The 19,137-nt window shown below is 39.2% G+C and overlaps 3 protein-coding genes and 1 pseudogene across 5 annotated transcripts; 3 read left to right on the top strand and 1 right to left on the bottom strand.

Moving 5' to 3' along the window:
- Nucleotides 1–3,308, top strand: part of LOC110604379 — a 29,162-nt pseudogene extending 25,854 nt beyond the window's left edge.
- Nucleotides 3,309–4,099: 791 nt separating this feature from the next.
- Nucleotides 4,100–7,240, bottom strand: LOC110605696. Of its 2 annotated transcripts, none has more exons than XM_043952820.1 (7): nucleotides 7,009–7,240; nucleotides 6,210–6,423; nucleotides 5,997–6,116; nucleotides 5,751–5,909; nucleotides 5,100–5,272; nucleotides 4,709–4,814; nucleotides 4,100–4,361 (listed from the first exon to the last, which is right to left on the bottom strand). In XM_043952820.1, exons 1-7 carry the CDS (start codon nucleotides 7,011–7,013, stop codon nucleotides 4,332–4,334), a joined length of 807 nt encoding a protein of 268 aa, XP_043808755.1. In that variant the 5' UTR covers nucleotides 7,014–7,240; the 3' UTR covers nucleotides 4,100–4,331. The 2 variants fall into 2 exon arrangements, with proteins under 2 accessions (XP_043808755.1, XP_021600036.1); XM_021744344.2 differs by having other exon boundaries at nucleotides 6,210–6,477; nucleotides 7,009–7,236.
- A 2,300-nt stretch (nucleotides 7,241–9,540) lies between these two features.
- LOC110605214 (aminomethyltransferase, mitochondrial) lies at nucleotides 9,541–12,528 on the top strand. 2 transcript variants are annotated; one of them, XM_021743612.2, is made up of 4 exons: nucleotides 9,541–9,805; nucleotides 10,527–11,117; nucleotides 11,413–11,531; nucleotides 11,807–12,528. In XM_021743612.2, exons 2-4 carry the CDS (start codon nucleotides 10,560–10,562, stop codon nucleotides 12,351–12,353), a joined length of 1,224 nt encoding a protein of 407 aa, XP_021599304.1. In that variant the 5' UTR covers nucleotides 9,541–9,805; nucleotides 10,527–10,559; the 3' UTR covers nucleotides 12,354–12,528. The 2 variants fall into 2 exon arrangements, with proteins under 2 accessions (XP_021599304.1, XP_021599301.1); XM_021743609.1 differs by having other exon boundaries at nucleotides 9,542–9,805; nucleotides 10,542–11,117.
- A 2,578-nt stretch (nucleotides 12,529–15,106) lies between these two features.
- Nucleotides 15,107–15,790, top strand: LOC110604835. The gene is made up of 2 exons (XM_021743143.1): nucleotides 15,107–15,243; nucleotides 15,310–15,790. The coding sequence occupies exons 1-2, from the start codon at nucleotides 15,107–15,109 to the stop codon at nucleotides 15,788–15,790; spliced, it is 618 nt and encodes a 205-aa protein (XP_021598835.1).
- The last annotated feature ends 3,347 nt before the right edge of the window (nucleotides 15,791–19,137 follow it).

Raw genomic sequence — 19,137 nt, forward strand, 5'->3', positions numbered from 1 at the left:
TTAGGGAAAAGGGGTGAGCTACTAGAGCCCAGTGAGCAGAATAATAGAAAACAACATTTAAAATCTCATGCCATCATGTAATGCAACACATTTAGTTCAACCAAAACATGCAAATATACATACATTGGCTCCTAGGGGCTTCAAACTAACTTAAACCCCAACTACAACACACAACAACAACACAAATCCAACATACATTGCTCAAAACATAACATTAACTCAAAAACTTAACTATGAGTTAAACATGCATTCTACCCCATAGATCTTGCATAAAACTTACTTTAAACATGAAATGAGCTTAAGATCGGCTCTTACCTCTTGAAGATCGAGAGAGAGACGTCCTAAACTCGGAGGTGGGAGAGATTTGAGTTCTTGAACCTCAAAGCTCCAAAACTTGCTCAAAACTTGAAAATCTTCAAAACAAGATGAAAACTTGTGAAAATCGTGAAAGATTTGAAGGAAAGAACTCAAGGATGGTGAGGAACAGCGGAAGGGCTCACCTTGGCCGAAAATGGGGAGAAAGCTCGCCCATTTCGGCTAAGGGGCTCTTTTATAGTGGCTGGCCAGGCCACATTCGGGAGCCGAACGTGCCCCCGCATGCATGCCATGTTCGGCGGCCGAACGTGCCCCCGCATGCATGCCATGTTCGGCAGCCGAACTTGAGGTTCGGCAGCTGAACCTGGGCTTCCCTCACTTATGCCTTCGGGGGCCTAAGGCTCACCCGAAAAGCATGTATGTTCGGCGGTCGAACTTCGAGTTTTGGCGGCCGAACCTGAGTTTCCTCCAAGGGTATTTTTATTCCAAAAACTCATTTCCTCTTTACTTAAAATCATCAAAAACATTAAAACATTTCATGAAAACATGGTTTTACCTTTCTAGAGGTCTCCGACATCCGAGATTCCACCGGACGGTAGGAATTCCGATACCGGAGTCTAGCCGAGTATTACATACATCCTGAATTTTCTCACTGCTAATAACAGAGCAAATGTTAGTTTCTCAATATTCATATACCAGACCTCGACATCTTTAAATACCTTATTGACGTAGAAGACGGGTTTCTGGATCCCTGCCTCTTCTCTTACTAGTATGGCGCTTACTGCCTGTTTGGATGCAACCAAGTAGATCAACAGCTCTTCTCCTGCCAGGGGACTACTAAGCACATGTGAAGAGCTGAGATATTCCTTAAGGCTTTTGAAGGCCTATGGGAATCTGTAGCTTCTTGAAGAAGGGTAGATATCTCTATGCTGACTTGGACATGAATCTATTAAGTGCTACTACTTTTCTCGTGAGTCTCTGTATATCCCTTACACAAGTCGGTTGGAGCATACTCAGGATGGCTTCTACTTTTTCTGGGTTATGCCTTTCCCACTGACCATGTAGCCCAAAAATTTTCCTCCTATAATGAAGAAAACACATTTCACTGGGTTTAACCTTATTATGTATCGCTGCAGTACCCGGAAGACCTCTTATAAGTCAGTTAGGTATTGTTGAAAAGTCTGGCTTTTAACTTCCATGTCATCGACATACATCTCTACATTTCTTCCTATATGATCTTTGAAGATTTTATTCATTAGCCACTGATATGTTGCCCCGACTTTTTTCCACCCAAAATGCATAGACTTGTAGCAATATGTCCCGTCTTAAGCTATGAAGGTGGTCTTCTCTTCATCCTACCTATTCATAGGGATTTGGTAATACCTTGACATAGTATCTAAAGACGATAAGTAATCAAAGTCATCCATAGAGTCAACCATTTTATTAATATCTGGGAGGGGATAATAATCTTTTGGACAAGCATGTTTTAAATGGTTTCTTGCTTAACCCGTCTCATAAATGGTGATGAGGTTGGCAACAAGGGATTGTTGTTATCTCGTGCTCCCAACTCCATTAGTAGTTATTCTTTCAGCCTTTCTAACTTTTGATCTACATCTATGTCCTTCCTCCTGGGTCTCTTCTCCAGGTGGTAGTTTCTTTCTAGCTCTTCACTCTCTAACCTTTCCGCTAGCTCAAAGGAATAGCTCTTAGCCCCATCATTCTCAATGAGCTCCCTTACTACTCGACTTCTTGCTCTGGCTATCGGCTCGTTTCTCTGACTAGCTTCTCCATCTCCGTTATCTTTCCTCCTGTTGTTCTGTTGAGGGCTTGATAGTTTAATGTGGGTTGGAGCTCATTGATGTTGAACCCCGCAGCGGCAGGTCGTACACTCAATGGGGTGTTGAGCCCTCTCTGTTGCAACATCTAACCTAGCCATTGGGCAGTGTTCTGTAATTGGAGAGCCATACTTTGCAGCTCTTGGTCAGATAAGGTAATTCGAGGCACAATTTCGGCTGAACTCGGTGAAGGGCTAAACAATAAAGAGGGTTGGTTTAGTGGGGCAGTTAGAGAATGAGAACTGTGGTCCTTTCTGAGTTGAACTCATGTCGTTCGGGGTGTTTCTAGTATGGTTTTCACTGTGGTTGGCCATGTGGATCTCAGTGGGTGAAATGAGGATGAGAACTCTAGTGATAAAAAGATCTCCTTTGGTTCCCACAGACGGTGCCAATTGATGTCCTGAGACCTAGTAAATGATAAGCTCAAGGTGTATTTTGGTAAGGTTAGTCTAGTTTGTCTCCCCCTTGCTTCCTTTATTCCTTTTCCCTTTTGTCATCTAGTGACGTGTAACCGTTGTTCTGCGTTTATACCCTCTTGTCACAGTCACGCTGGCTATACGTATGGACATACTGCCTCCTTTCTCATCCTCAGACGGCCATTTAATTCCATCAGGCGCTATGTGGACGCGATCCGGATGTTACAGGATCTGCTGCCCTACGAGTCTAGTAGGTTAATCGAGTTGGACCTCCCACATGTAGGCCCAAACCTTGTCCGGTCCGTTCAAGCGAGTCCTGGACTTATATATGAGGCAAACCTAACTGTTGGAGTTTAATAGAGTTGAGGTCTGGCTTTTTCAGTACGAGCTCAGCTATAACCGGAGTGTCCAGGACCCTATTATCATTAGATAGCAATAGATGCAGTTGCTGCAGGTGCATTAGCTACCGCAGTTAACACATTTGAGCACGCAGGCCAGATTAGTATGGTGGTTGAAATGTATAGAAATTGTTGCTGGATTCTTTGCACTTATGGAGGAAACAATCGGGTCCACCCTTGAAGAAACAGATTTGGGGAGAAGAGAAGATGGAGAAATATTTGAAATGAAGATGGCAGTACAGCTTGGAAGAAGCTTGTCAGAACTTAGAGATCTTGCCAAAAAATCCTCTTATTCCAGTACAGAAGGAACCACTTTGGATGAATTTGCTAACAAGCTCTTTTGAATACTAGAATATCTCTTTTTGTCCATAAGTACTAATCCCCATTGGTTCATTCTTTTTGTATATCATGTGACAGATAAAATGTAATTTAAATCAAAATACAAAATTTCTTTTCATTCTTTTTTTGCTGAGAAAAAAGAAAAATATATTCTGTATTCCTAGTTTCTTGCTTGCGGATGAAACCTGCTCATATGCATGGCCCATTTCCGAAGCTGTTGGATTTTCCAACGCCCAAAAAAAAACAAAAATAAAAAAGGTGATGATGATTAAGGTTAGCTAGGGTTCTCGGACGATGATGCATGGTTACGAGTGGATAAATCAGAAAGCTTGGATGAAGCACGTACATGAAGATTTCAAATTATCGTTCCAAGAATTACTTACTATAATTAAAAGCCTGAAATGGGAGTTTGCCTTCCCGTTATTTGAATATATTAACTCTCTCCTGCGAATAGCGAACAGTTCAAACTTACGTTTTTCTTTTTCTTGTGCAAAAACTTCAAAAACTCGGGTGGATTCTTGGATATTATATGCAAGGGCCATCAACATATGCTTTTCATTGGGTAATTGTCCGAAACCTATAGCTTACTTGGATAAACTGCGTACTTACGAGTGGTTAAACTGCGTACTAGAGTCATCTTCATGCCAAGTTCGAATTCCAGTCACAAAGAAGAGGGACAATTTTTCTAGACTAGCATCCATTTGAAACAAGTATTGCTGTTGGTGACGATTAACATTAGGCTATTTATCCAATCTTCCCACAGCTGACAATGATTATAAGATATTTGTAGAATATGTTGTTATTAATTGCATATACGTTTTCTGATTCTTTATTTATAGATAAACAATGTCCCAGATGTACTGCTGCATCTTCCTCACTTAGCATCACTGCTCACTGTACTTCAGTACACAAGGACATTTTGCCTTTAAAGATCATAAATGAAAATGACTTACTGAACAAATGTATCATTTTACATTTTTCAAATGGATCCTAGGAAAACTCACTTTTCTTGATTTTGAAGAATGAAGCTACACTCTTGGCCACTGTGGACTTACTACCTGCATAAGCATATACACAATCAAAATGCCATAAACATTGCAACTTCCCCAACAGTAGCAACAGCAGGGAAACAAAGAAGGATTCCTGGATATAATTAGATATTGCATCTTCGCTGAAGCATTTGCATCCCCAGAATGTGATTATGCATGTACAACCATTTACTAGAACACAACTCTTGATACACACACACACACACGCACATCAAAACTATACTAACAAAAGACAATGTTCAGCAACCCAATGCCATGAAGGTTGGTGGTCTTTGGTTTCAGTATTGAATTCTTGTCAATTGAACTTGTTTATTATGGATCTCTAATCATTAATAAAGTGATAAGACTTCTCTAACCTCAAGGGTGCTAAACACTAATCGCATTCGGCTGGCAACAACTGATGGCTCCTCAGCCCGTCCAACAACTGCCATTTGCTCCAGCTGAAGAGTCTTCACAGGAAGCCTTTGACAATCAAAACAGAGAAAGACTCAGCACACAATACTGTCAAAATATTTTAATTATCGACGGCGTTAATAATATCTACAATTCCCATTCAAGGAAACAATTCTAGATGCAATTGAGCAACGCTGGTGATATTAATTAGCAAATATTTTTACATTGTAATCATTAAACGAAGCACTACTTTTAACATTTGTATTCATGATGGCATTAGTCCTTTGCTCAACAACCTAACTTTAACTTTGTACAAACTAAATCTATGCTTCTACCAACAGAAAAGGGCCTTACCACGCCATTCCCTTCACATAATATGCATTTGCAATTAGTGCACAAAAACCTTTCCACTGGAGCAGTACTTCATCTGATACTGGAGGTGTAGATGACCATCTAACTATGGTTGGTTGTGGAGTACACAAGATAGTGATGAATATAATGCTCAACCACAGAATACACTCATCAACCTGCACCATAGGATAGAAATCATGTGGTTCTGTACGTTAGACTGATCATTTTACAAATAACTTATAATCATGATAAATATTACTTGTTCATAAAGAAGGGTAATTGCTTATTAGTAGCCATAGATCACTCTTCAGTGATGAAAAGGAATAAAAAAAGATGAATACAGAAAGTTGAGTTAAAAAAATCATTCTCTTGACATTCATTTTAGATCTGGAAAAGACAATCGAAAGACAGAACAAGGTACCTTGATAAGCATTTTTCAGTTTTTCCTTTCCTTTTATTGATCTTTCAGATTCAAATAAAGGCTGAAGCTTTTGAATCATAATGATACATAAAAGTTAAAATGACTCCAGGCTAAGAATAACCCTTTTGAAGTTTAGAAGCATTAACTTATGTTAAGGCCTTCAATGTCCCAATTTATCCAATCTTATTGAAATATATGACAGCAATGCATTAAATAAGACAGGACTAACTAACCTCCTTTGCAAAAATCTTGGATTTGACACTGGTGCTTCCTCCATAATTCTGCAGTCCTTCAATTTCAAAAACAGATTCTTTCATAGCATTCAGTTCCTTCCGCAATCCTTCATCAGTGCAGCCGAGGGCATATGCGTTTACCCCAGCATTGATGAACTCCTAATATACATAACTCAAAACACGTTATTGGAATGGCAGCAAAGTGGTGTCATACTTTGACAGGCAGGATCAAATTACTGAATATACTTTTAGGTTGTCACCTCCTCCACGGTCAATGACATTCCTGTATCGCCTAAACAAACTGATTGCTATATTCCGAGAAGAACGGTACTCATCATCAGGTGAAATAGAATCATGTGACTGACACTGTAACATTGAAAATTAATCCATACATAATTTGTTTTATTTACCCAAGATGAAAAGAAAGCATTTTATCCCTGAAGTTGCTTTACTGCTCACCAGCCATCTGTTTGAAGCCACTCGTTGCGATACTTGATGAGTCCTAAGCAGGCCATGTCCATTCCAAGAAAGAGCAGAGCTCTGAACTACATTATTACATGGCACATGTAAAAGGCTAGGAGAGACTGGGGTTTTAGTCAAGGAATTGACGAGGGTAATCTTGCACAGAGAAGCATCATTGAGTCTGTTAACGCCCAGATAAGGATGGCACTGGCTAATACATCCAGATAGATAGAACATTACCATGGTTGAACCATTTTATCATCACCTTGGCAAAAATTGAAAACAAACACCCCATTATGCAAGAAAATTATAGTTCAAAGTTGCATAATCCAATTCCAAAAAACACACTAGCTCCAGCACACACCCACAATCATCATCATGTGCTTAGTGAAAGAGATAGGTTGCTTATACGTTTGATAGTTTCATATCAAAAAGGGTGAACCAATAAAAGAAAAGAAGAGGGATGTTGCTCCTAATTAACAATCCTATTTACAGAATTACAATCCATGCAATTGTTTCTGATGCATACAAATATATCTGCCAGTAGAAATACATAACTTGATTGCTATGTAGCAACAACTATTACGAGATACAGAAAAATTCTTAAAGGACTCGCGTAGGCAGAGGAAACAGAATTCAAGTAGAATATAGCTTTTCCTTGTTCTTTTCCGTCTAAGTTCCTGAGCAACTAAACAGATATTGACTATGAACAAATAAAGAGGGGAAAAAGGCTCAATCTAATCAGTCATCGAATGAAAATAAACAAGGTACTTCACAGAATAAAAAAGGGAATTACCTCATTTGGAATAGACGAGAAGAGTAGAGGAGATATTAGAATAAGCAATAAAGGAGAAGGATGAGAGAGAAGAGTGAAAGGAAAAGAATCTTATTGATGGTTCTCCAAGCCACGCATTTTCTGCAAATGGGTACCAGAGATTCAAATGAAAGGGATTCCAAAGAATTTTTCTGGCCACAACGAGAATCCCTCTGTGGGGATAACTATGAAAGCTCCGTCATTTTCTAAATTTGCGTGGCCACCTGGTTCGCTCACTCGATCATTACTGCCCTACAGCTACAATCGAAGAGGTGTCCTTTTTCTGTTCTGAAACGCTATCGTTTCTTTATGATTATATTTAGATGCTAAATATTGACTGCAATTAATTTTATTTATATAAAAAATTAATTTAATATAAAAATATATATTTTATAATAATATTTATAATTTTTTATAGAAAAATTTCTAATTTAATTTTTAAATATTATTATTATTGATAATAAATTTTTTAAAAATCCATTAAAACATTTTTATTTTTCTATCCATCAATAAAATATTCCTTCCATTTTCTCATTCCATCTTTTTCATTAAAACTATTAAAACTATATAAATGATAAGATAGAAAATTTTTAAAATTTAATTTTTCTCTAAAATAAAATCACTTATTTAATTATTAAATATTACTATATTAACAAGTTAGTCCCAATATTTTCAGAAATCTATTAAAACATTTTTATCTTTTCTTATATATATTAAAATATTCTTATCGTTTTCATCAATAAAATAATGTATATATTTTCTCATATCTATTAAAACGTTCTTATCATTTTTTTCCGTCAATAAAATAGTCTCTCCTTATCGTTTCTTTCCGTCAATAAGATAGTCTCTCTATATTTTCAGAAATTTACTAAAGTGTTCTTATCTTTTTTCGTATTTATTAAAACGTCTTTATTGTTTCTTTCCGTCAACGAAATAGTTCTTATATTTTCTCACGTCTATCTCCTCCTCCTCAAAAAAGAAGAAAAAAAATAGAAGAATAAGATGATAATGATGAAGGAGAAAAAGAAGAAGAAAAAGGAAGAAAAAGAAAAAGGAGAAGAAGAAGAAGAAGATGATGATGATAATGAAGAAGAAGAAAAAGAATCATATCCTCCTCTTTGAAAAAGAAGAATAAAAAGAAAAATCGAAATAGAATAAAAAAAAGAAGAATAAGAAAAAGAAGAAGAAGAAGAGGAAGAACCGATGAAGAAGAAAAAGAAGAAAGAGAAGGAGGAGGAAATGAGGGGGTACTTTTGTATTTTACTATATTTTTAACTGCAGAAATAGACGAAATGACTATTTTATTAATGAAAATAAAAGATAAAAACGTTTTAATAGGTTTTTAAAAATTTAAGGATTGATTTGTTAATAATGGCAATACTTAGAGACTGAATTGTAAATCTCCCTTTTTTATATATATTTTTTTATTTAAAAATTAAAATTTAAATATTTTTTAAAATATTAAATTTTTAAATGAAAATTATTAATAAAAATATTTTTTATATAAATTATTAATTAAAATATATAAATATAAACTAATTTAAATTTTATTAATTAATAATAATTGAATTTAAAATAAATTTAAATAGTTTAAATTAATTTTTAATTAAATTTAAAATAATTTTAAATATCTAATATAAATCCAATTCGAATTTAAATAATTTAATTTTCATACATACATTATTCATTTACATTTCTACTATTGGCTCAATTTCATGTGATTTTTGCATTAAGGAACCATTAAAGTTTAGGGCTTTAGGGTCAGTGGTAAATTTATATTCGAGTTTTCTTATTAAAAAAGTATAATCTTTTCATAAAGAAGAAAAAAAAAATCGAAATCTTGGGGGCCATGAGCATTACAAGTATTTAATCAGAATAGTTAAGTTGAAATTTTAAATAAAAAATTAAAATTTCATAATAATAATTTTTAATTTAGTAAAAACATTAAGACAACAATACACTCGTTAAAAATATAATTTAATTGAGTAATATTAAAATATTTTCATTCACACGTGGGGAATGCCTCTATACATGTGATTTAATTAGTATATTATAAAATTTTTGTTGATGGGAAAATCAACGTTCTTGTTAAAAACATTGTAAGAATCATTAAAAAAAACGTTATAAAGAATATTGCAAAATTAGAAAAAGGCTTTTGCTGAATTTACAATTGCTAGAATCACTCTTACTGCTTCCAGAGCCACCAACTCACAGACATATTGACCTACAATTATTCCCAAGGCCTGCCAACAGCGTTTCCGGATCAGAGCAGACCTCACCAACCATCCTTCATTTTAACTCCACAATTCAATTAGAGGTAATCTGTCCGCAACTCTAATCCTGTGCTCTCACTTCCATCATTACTAATCGTACACTCTTTATCTCCCCAGGGCATTACAGAACCTAGGATTGGACCAACGGCACAGATATTGTTTTGTCTTGACAGCCTTCAGATTGAAATAGTTATCATGAAACAGGGTACATATGAGGAGCATCTGCACAAAAAGACAGGAAAGAGATTGGGTTGCACAGAGCCCGAGTCCTAGCACCACTCACTGCCGATGGGGTTTTAGGTTGGATTTGGCGGAGATAAACCCTCCTCCACCCACTACCATTACCCACCAACCACACCCATCCCTCTCATTGCAAAATTATAATAACCTACATATATAAAAAGTGGGTCTGTATTTTTTAATCCTTTATCTGCACTAGCTTGAGGATGCTCTGTTGGGATCTCTTCAGATTTGCAAACTACTGAACGACTCCACCTCCAACCCTTGTAAGCCTTTCTCCTTGTTGTCCTCTCTTTATTAATGGGATCTTCAGTACCACAATTTTTTACTTCAAAGTTGTAGTCTTTTTCTCTTTTTTCAACGTGATTCATTTATCATAAGATTTTCGATCGACTGATTGGATGCTGAGCTTGGAAATAAGATCTAGTTGATGAACTCTGTTTATCATACCCCTCTTTTATATATATATATATATATGGATTGTTCCAATGGTACCTTAGTGTTGAGATTGCTACGTCCTCAGTGAGCAGACAGTTGTTTTTGAGATTGCATTGAGTAGCAGTTTGTGAAAGAGATGTTATAATTTGTTGATTTCTATTAAGATGTCTGGATGCGCCATGACATTGTATCATTCTATAGTGCAAAAGTTTGCAATTAAGGGCATTTAGAATAATCTCTTTTTTCCTCTGTACAATTTCTCTACCAAGAAAGATGATTGATTGCTTGTTGGTACCAACGTTCACTTTCATCAACTTTTCTACCAGTTGCTTGTAATAAATTTGCTGGCTTTGGTATTGACAAAGCCATTGGCATGTATTTAGCTAATTAGCTTGCATTTTATACTAATATCTTTCTTTCTTTTTTAATTTCTTTTGTCTCTTTGATGGCTTTTCTATATCTTGAACAGTTAATAAAAATCCAAATGTTTTTCTGGATTTTGCACCTGCTGATTCTTGCTATAACTAGCTGCATCTAACAGTTTTTCAGACATTGTTTGAACAGAAATATTCATCTTAGAAAATGAGAGGAGCTCTATGGCAACTTGGCCAATCAATCACCCGCCGTCTTGCTCAGGCTGATAAGAAGGCTGTCGCTCGTCGATACTTTGCCTCTGAAGCTGATCTCAAGAAGACTGTTCTTTATGATTTCCATGTTGCTCATGGTGGGAAGATGGTGCCATTTGCTGGATGGAGTATGCCCATTCAGTACAAGGACTCCATCATGGACTCTACTATAAATTGTAGAGAGAATGGTAGCCTCTTTGATGTCTCCCATATGTGTGGGCTCAGCCTCAATGGAAAGGACTGTATTCCTTTTCTGGAGAAGCTTGTTATTGCTGATGTTGCTGGCCTTGCACCTGGAACTGGGACCCTAACTGTCTTTACAAACGAGAAGGGAGGGGCAATTGATGATTCAGTGATCACCAAGGTGACAGATGATCACATATATATAGTTGTTAATGCAGGGTGTAGGGATAAGGATCTGGCTCACATTGAGGAGCATATGAAGTCATTCAATGCAAAAGGTGGTCAAGTCTCATGGCACATCCATGATGAAAGATCACTTCTTGCTCTCCAGGTGAATCCTTATAAGATTTAATTTGCACTCGTATTGATCTTGTAATTTCCTTTCGTTTTTCCATAATGCCTGCTTTCCTCTGTTTCATTATCTTCATTGTTTTTAGTACGAAAGTTTTTCAGAAGGAATAACTGTGAGATACAATGGTCACCATAATCTACCCCTAAAATCATCAATCAGAACTGCTATAATTATTAGAATGAAATGGTGATACAACTGCAAAGACAGAGAAATTGGGCCTAATATATCTCTTGTTAATGGCATTTTTAGAAAGACCTGTATTTTTGTGGTGCAGGGTCCTCTTGCTGCCCCAGTTCTTCAACACTTGACAAAAGAGGATTTGAGCAAGCTATACTTTGGGGAGTTCCGTATACTAGACATCAACGGATCCCGCTGCTTCCTCACTAGGACGGGGTATGATATTTTAGTACTTTAAATTAGCTAATTGGCCTTACATGGTAGTGTGTGGGAGGCTCTGCAATCTGCAGCTAGGGCCATGTCTTTATCTTTAACAAGGTTGATACATGTTCCTGAGCTCCTGCATATGATCCATAACCTTTACATTTAACTTCATTTTTACTCAGTTTTCACTTCTTTTCCAGCTCTCCCCCTTAATTTCTTTTACTGATTTTGCTTAACTCTGACCAGTGAAAGGTGGATTATTCGACTCTTTGGTGATTTGTTTTCAGGTACACTGGTGAAGATGGATTTGAAATCTCCGTTCCTTCAGAGAATGCTGTGGATCTTGCAAAAGCAATCCTGGAAAAATCAGAAGGAAAAGTAAGGCTGACAGGATTGGGTGCAAGAGACAGCCTTCGACTTGAAGCTGGGCTGTGTTTATATGGCAATGACATGGAACAACACATAACACCAGTAGAGGCAGGATTGACTTGGGCAATAGGGAAAAGACGAAAGGCTGAAGGTGGCTTTCTTGGTGCCGAGGTAATTCTTAAACAACTTGCAGAAGGTCCAAAAATCAGGCGTGTAGGATTTTCATCTTCTGGTCCACCCCCTAGATCCCATAGTGAGATTCAGGATGAAAAAGGAACAAACATTGGGGAAATTACCAGTGGAGGATTTAGTCCATGCCTGAAGAAGAACATTGCCATGGGATATGTGAAATCTGGATTACACAAGGCAGGCACCAAAGTTAAGATTGTGGTACGAGGAAAGGCCTACGATGGAGTTGTCACAAAAATGCCATTTGTACCCACTAAATATTACAAGCCATCTTAACCCATCTTTGGTGCATCAGCTTCTTGATTATCTCAAATCAGTTCCTGTTTAAACTCGATTACTTTGAACGAGAGCTCCCCCTTTTGTGTCTGCAGTAACTTCATTTTTATCGTGATTGTTACGTATTTTATTGCTACCAAATATGATAATTGCAGCATTTGCTTTCATTTGTGAAGACAAATCTCATTTCACGATAATAAAATGAAAAAAGAAATTAATTCAATTTACCTGTTCAACATGATCAAGTTCGCCTCACTGCTCGGATTTAGGGAATTTGGAGAAACCATCTAATTTTAGATTAGGAAAATGTTTTGCTAGCGATGGAACACAGCTATAGGGAGGTGGAGAGACGATAATGTAATATTTGGAACGAACTGTCGCTGCCATCTCGTGTGTATACACAGCAATTATACCAATAATTCAACATATTCATGTCAAGGCCGGAATTGAAGTTGTTTTTCTCTTATCAAAGAAAAAATTTAAGTTGCTGTATGTTCAAAGTACAATAAATCTGGAGCAGCAACAAATGCAGCAAAGTCTTTTGGGCGTGCGCACCAACAGACAGCATTTGCAGTTTCTGATGTTCCAAGCTGCAAAAGTAGGATTTTGAGACCTCTGAGTGTATTCCTAGATATAAAAATATAACGCACCCAATGGAATGTAGGTATGCGTATCACATCTAAATCAGTTCCGGGTCATAATGTAACTAGAGAGAGGGCGTTAATTTACCTATTAATATATTGCCCACCTCCGGTCAACATCTTAGCATTACAATTCCATTTTTGTCTAAATTTCTGAGTAAATGGGACTCAAGATACGATATTTTGTTAATGATTTTTTTAAGTTATTAACTTGTCACATGAGTCTGAATTTCATATTTCCGCATGTAAAAAAAAGTATAAATATTTTCATATACCTAAGGCTAGCTAATGAATACCGCATCCTCAAAATTGTAATCTTTCCATGGCATATTTTGACTGGTATGTTTTTGCCCAAGTCACCTTCACCAACTGTAGCGGCACCATCCGCTAAAAGTTGTCCCATTTTAATGCATTTACTTGCCAAAGCTGAGAGAGAGAAGAATTCAATTGCCAAGCTGCTTTTCTAAGCAGAAATTAGCCAAGGATGAATCATTTGAAAAAAGTCCAAGAGAATGCTCTGTTCAGTTTTTGGCAAGCTCGTGAAGGATCTAGTACACAAATGCTTTTTAGTTTGGGAGAAGCGAATGGCGGCATGTGAAGGCTGAAAAAACAACACGTGATCTCAAAGGAAGCAAATAAGAGCAGAAATTACCTTAACCTCCATGGGATGATAATCTGGCCACAATCTCACATTTTGGTCATGAGTTGCAAGTGCAGATTCATATATTTTCAGCATTTCAAAGACAACTTTTATCACCAATAGACGCACGGCTCTCTTCCAACTTAATGCAATTTTTGTACAAAGGAAGACTTCGGCTTGACAAGGGAAGAAAACTGCAATTGAAACAAAGAAGACGACTGAGATATTTTTAGTTAGTGAGGAAAAGTAATAAAAGATTATGATAACTATTGGGTTTTGGATACCCTGAACACAGTGACCTCATCAAAACTCGCTATGCATATCCATCCACTAGCATGCGGCCCTGACTTCGTGCAAATAGGTCGGATAGAGCAGGACTCGGGCCCAGCAGAGGGAGATCCAGCTCAACTGACTTAACGGGTCAGTAGGGCAACAGACCCCTATACATTCGGGATTGTGTCCACATGGTATTGGAAGGAATTAAATGACTGCTTAACGATGGAAAAAAATACAGTACATCCATACGTACGGCCCCACATGATAATGACAGGGTGTACAAGTGCAGGATGGCGGTTATGCATCGCTAGAGGACAAAAGGGAAAAGGATAAAAGAAGGAAGGCATGAGCCAACGAGCAAAAGAAAAAGAAAAGGTTCACAAATATACACCTTGAGCCTACCCTTTATTGAATCTCAGGACATCATTTGGCACCGTATGTGGGAAACGAAGGAGATCTTTTCGTCACTAGAGCTCTCATCCTCACCATACCCACTGAGATCCGCATGGCCAATCACGATGAAAACCATACCGAAAACACCCCGAATGATTTGATTTCTGCTTAGGAAGGACCACAGTTCTCATTTTCCATCCTTGTCGCCCCACTAAATCAACCACCTGTGTTGTTTAACCCTTCGCCAAGCTCAGCAGGGACCATGCCTTGAACTACTCTATCTGACCATGAGCTACAAAACATGGCTCTCCAACTTCAAAACACTGTTCATTAGCTAGGCTAGATGTTGCAACAGAGGGGCCTCAATACCCTATTGAGCCTACCACCAGTAACCGAAGGATTCAATGTTAATGAGCCCTAACCCACACTAAACCATCAAGCCCCTCAGCAAAGCAGCAGGAGGATGGGTGATGGAGATGGAGAAGCCAGCAGAAGGAATGAGCTTGTGGCTAGAGTGAGAGACCGAGTAATAAGGGAGCTTATTGAGAACGACGGGGCTGAAAGCTGTTCTTCTAAACCAGTAGAAAGATCAAAAAGTGAAGAGTTGGAGAGAAACTACTATATGGAGAAAAAGGCCAAGGAGAGAAGAGGTAGATGTAGATCAAAAGCTGGAGAGGCTGAAGGAGCAACTACTAGCAGAGCTGGGGGCACGAGATAACAATAGTCCCCTGCTACCAACCTCATCCCCATTGGTGAGATGGGTATAGCAGGAAACCATTCCCAAAAAATTCATGATACCGACAATGGTCGCGTATGATGGTATAGGAAACTCCCGGGAGCACGTCTTGAACTATAAGACGTTCATGAAACTGCAGACCCACTCGGATGCTCTGATGTGTAAAGTTTTTCTAACCACCCTTATTGGACCAGTCCGAGCATGGTTCAACAGCCTAGAGGCATGAAGTATTAAAAACTTTATGGACCTAGCTAACGTTTTTATCAGCAGGTTCATTGCTGGGGTCCCAGCCGAAAGGAAAACAAGCTACCTAGAAACAATTCGGCAGAGGAGGAATGAATCTCTGAGGGAATATGTGACTAAGTTCAACTCAGAGGCTCTACAAATTCCTGAGCTCGACGAAGGCAAAGCAGTAGAAGCCATACAGAAGGGCACTACCTCTCTAGAGTTTTTTGGATTGCTGTGCAGAAAGCTACTCACCACCTTGGTAGAGCTGATGAAAAGAGCAGAAAAATATATAAGGCAAGATGATGCCTTGACCACTAGCAGATTTGCCAAGGAAGCAGGAGATAGAGGAAAGATTGGGGAGGATAAGCGGCCAGACAGGCAAGAAAGGAGACAGGACCAGGGGTCTGAAGTGTTGAACAAACACTGGAGGGAGAGGAAGGAGCAAAGACCCTATCAACCTCTGATTTCTGAGATGATCACTCCCATGAATGTGTCCAGGACCGAGGTGCTCGTAGTAATCTAGGACAAGGACTTCATATAGTGGCCCAAGCCGATGAAGGCAGAAGCAAACAGAAGGGTCTCGGATAAGTACTGCCAGTACCACCGGACTCATGACTATGATACAAATGATTGCTACCAGTTAATAAATGAGATAGAAAGACTCATTAAGAGGAGACACCTCAGGAACTTTGTAAAAAAATCAGAAGGCTAGAGACCACAGCAGAATGCAGCAGGGGAAAGGCCTTGGAGACAGACAAGGAGACTAGTGAATGACGGCTCCAATAGGACAATCAACATGATCGTAGGAGGAACTGGAGACCATATGAGCAGAAGAGGGAAGAAGAGAATTAGGAATGGGGAGGGGAGCAGCGTTGAAGTTATGCAGATCATGAAAGACTCCCTAATAACCATCTCTTTCTCTTCAGAGGATGCCTAAGGAGTGTAGATGCCCCATGATGATGCCTTGGTCATAGAGGCCGTCATCCACAACTTCAGGGTCCGAAAGGTTTTAATAGACGACGACAAGAAGGTGAACCTACTGCCCTACCAGGTTTTCTTGCAGATGAACATACCCGAAGAACAGCTGGTTAGGGACCAAGCTCCAGTCAAGGGGATGGGGGGACTCCAGTAGCAGTGGAAGGGAAAGTAAAAGTGGCCCTCACCCTAGGGGAACCACCACTATCCCGAACTCACTATGCAGTGTTCCTCGTGGTGAAGCTACCCCTGAACTACAATGCCATCTTGGGAAGGCTGGTGCTGTATGACTTTGAAGTAGTGACTAGCATCTGGTATCTGACCATGAAGTTTCTGACGTAAGAAAGAATGGGGGTAGTCTGGGAAAGACAGGAGGAGGCTAAAGCCGTGTACCTAGCCACGATGGAGGAATCAAGCGCTCAGCCAGAAGAGGTAAACCCTGAAGCCATAGAGGTCCGAGATGAGAAAAAAGAAGGCAGGATTGAACTTGTAGAAAAGTTGGAGACCTTCCCATTGTCCAAGGAAGAAAGCGACAAGGTCTTCAGCATCAACTTAGGTGTTGAAAAAGACCAAAAGGAGGTTGCAATGGCTCTAATCAGAGGGCATGCCTCAAGCTTCGCTTGGAGACCCTTAGACATGCCGAGAATTGATCCTGAGGTGATGACTGACAAACTGAACATCCTCCCTAAGGCCAAACTGGTGAAGCAGAAGAAGAGAGTGTTAGGAAAGGAGAAGCAACAAGCCACAAGAGAAGAGGTGCAGAAGCTGGAGGAAGCCAGGTTTATTAGGGAAGTAATGCACCCACAGTGGTTAGCTAACCCTGTGTTAGTGAAAAAGGCTAATGGAAAATATAGAATGTGTATAGACTTTACTGATTTAAAAGATTGTTATTCCCTCCCAGATATTAATAAAATGGCCGACTCTATGGACCATTTTGATTACTTATCGTCCCTAGATGCTATATCAAGGTATTACCAGATCCCTATGGATAGGTCGGATGAAGAGAAGACCTCTTTTATAACTGAAGATGAGACACACTGCTACAAGGCTATGCCTTTCGGGTTGAAAAATGTCGGGGCAACGTATCAGTGGTTGATGAATAAGATTTTTAAGGATTAGATAGGGAGATGCTTACAGGAAGGGTGGTAGCACTCAGCAGGTTCATGTCTAAATCAGCAGAGAGATGCTTGCCTTTTTCTAAAAAGCTGAGGAAGATCCTGAACTTTGAATGGACAGAGGATTGTCAGAAAGCTTTTAGAAACCTCAAAGAGTACTTCAGCTCTCCACATATGCTTAGTAGCCCCTTAGCAGGAGAGGAATTGTTAATTTACTTGGCTGCATCTGAGTAGACAGTGAGCGCCATGCTAGTGAGAGAGGAAGCGGGGGTTCAAAAGCCTATCTTCTACGTCAGTAAGGTGCTCAAAGAAGCCAAGGTCAAGTACATGAATATTGAGAAGCTAGCATTCACTTTGTTGTTGGCGGTGAGAAAGTTCAGAATGTATCTAGAGGGCCACCAAGGGATGGTAATGACTGACCAACCCCTGAAGAAAATCTTACATCGGCTTGAGACTTCAGAACAAATGCTAGTCTGGTCTGTGGAAATAAGCTCGTACTACCTTATTTACCAGCCTCGGACGGCCATCAAGACCCAAGCCTTAGCAGACTTTTATAGATGAATGCTCTTTCAGCTCGGATAAATAAGAACAAAGTGAAGCATCATCGAGCTCGGTAGAAGAGGAGGGGGATCAACAACCGCATGAATTCAGATGGAACCTATTCATAGACTGGGCATCAAGTTCCACAGGCGGTGGGGAAGAAATTCTATTGAAAGGGCCAGATGAGTTCAGAGTGTGTTATGCTCTATGCTTCGGGTTTCTACCATCTAATAACATGGCAGAATACGAAGCTCTTATAAATGGGATGCAGATAGCCTTGGGAGTAGGGGCAATTGACCTCAAAATAAATAATGATTCTCAGTTTATTGTAAATCAAATAGCGAAAGTGTACCAGGTGAAGGATCCCATTATACAGAAGTACTTAATTAGGGTACGAACTCTAGAAGCCGAATTCGGTGAGCAAGGAGTCATTGTCTAGTATCAAATAATACCCTAGGAAGAGAATAAAGAGGCAGACCTGCTCAGTAAGTTGTCTATGAAGGAACTAGAGCAGCTTCCAGACGAAGTGTATTGGCAACTAATTGGCACCCCTACCTTTGAAAGGCCAGCCCCTGTCATGCATATCAGTAAAGAACGAAGCTGGATGACTCCTTACCTGGAATACCTTGAATTCGGAAAGTTGCCCAAGGATAAAGCAGAAGGCCAAAAAATGGCAGCTAAAGCCGCCAATTACCAAGAAGTGAGGGGAACCTTGTACCGAATGGGAAAATCTAGCCCATGGCTGAGATGTGTAGGCCCAAAAGAAGCAGTCAGGGTGATCTGAGAGATACATCAGGGGTTTGCTGAGTTCATAAAGAGGCAACCACGCTGGCGAATAAGATCTTTCGACAGGGATATTACTAGCCCACAATTAAGAAAGAAGCTGGGGAGTTTGTCAAGGGATATGATATCTGCCAGAAGCTTGCCAATGCTATCAACAGCCCGGCCACGCTGCAATCGAGCATATCCAGCCCATGGCTGTTCTCACAATAAGGGATAGACATCCTGGGCCCCTTCCCTAAGACTGTGGAGCAGAAGAGATTCGTGATAGTGGCCGTGGAGTACTTTTCCAAGTCGCCTGAGGCAGAAGTTGTACCCACTATCATAGCCCGGAAAGTGATAAAACTCGTCTGGGGCAACATTATATGCCGATTTGGGATACCTAGGATGCTCATATCAGGCAATAAAAAGTAGTTCGACTACAACTCTTTCAGAGACTTCACGAGGAATATGAGCATAT

This window comes from Manihot esculenta, chromosome 17 (assembly GCF_001659605.2).
Source record: "Manihot esculenta cultivar AM560-2 chromosome 17, M.esculenta_v8, whole genome shotgun sequence".
In the NCBI taxonomy this organism is placed as follows: Eukaryota; Viridiplantae; Streptophyta; class Magnoliopsida; order Malpighiales; family Euphorbiaceae; genus Manihot; species Manihot esculenta.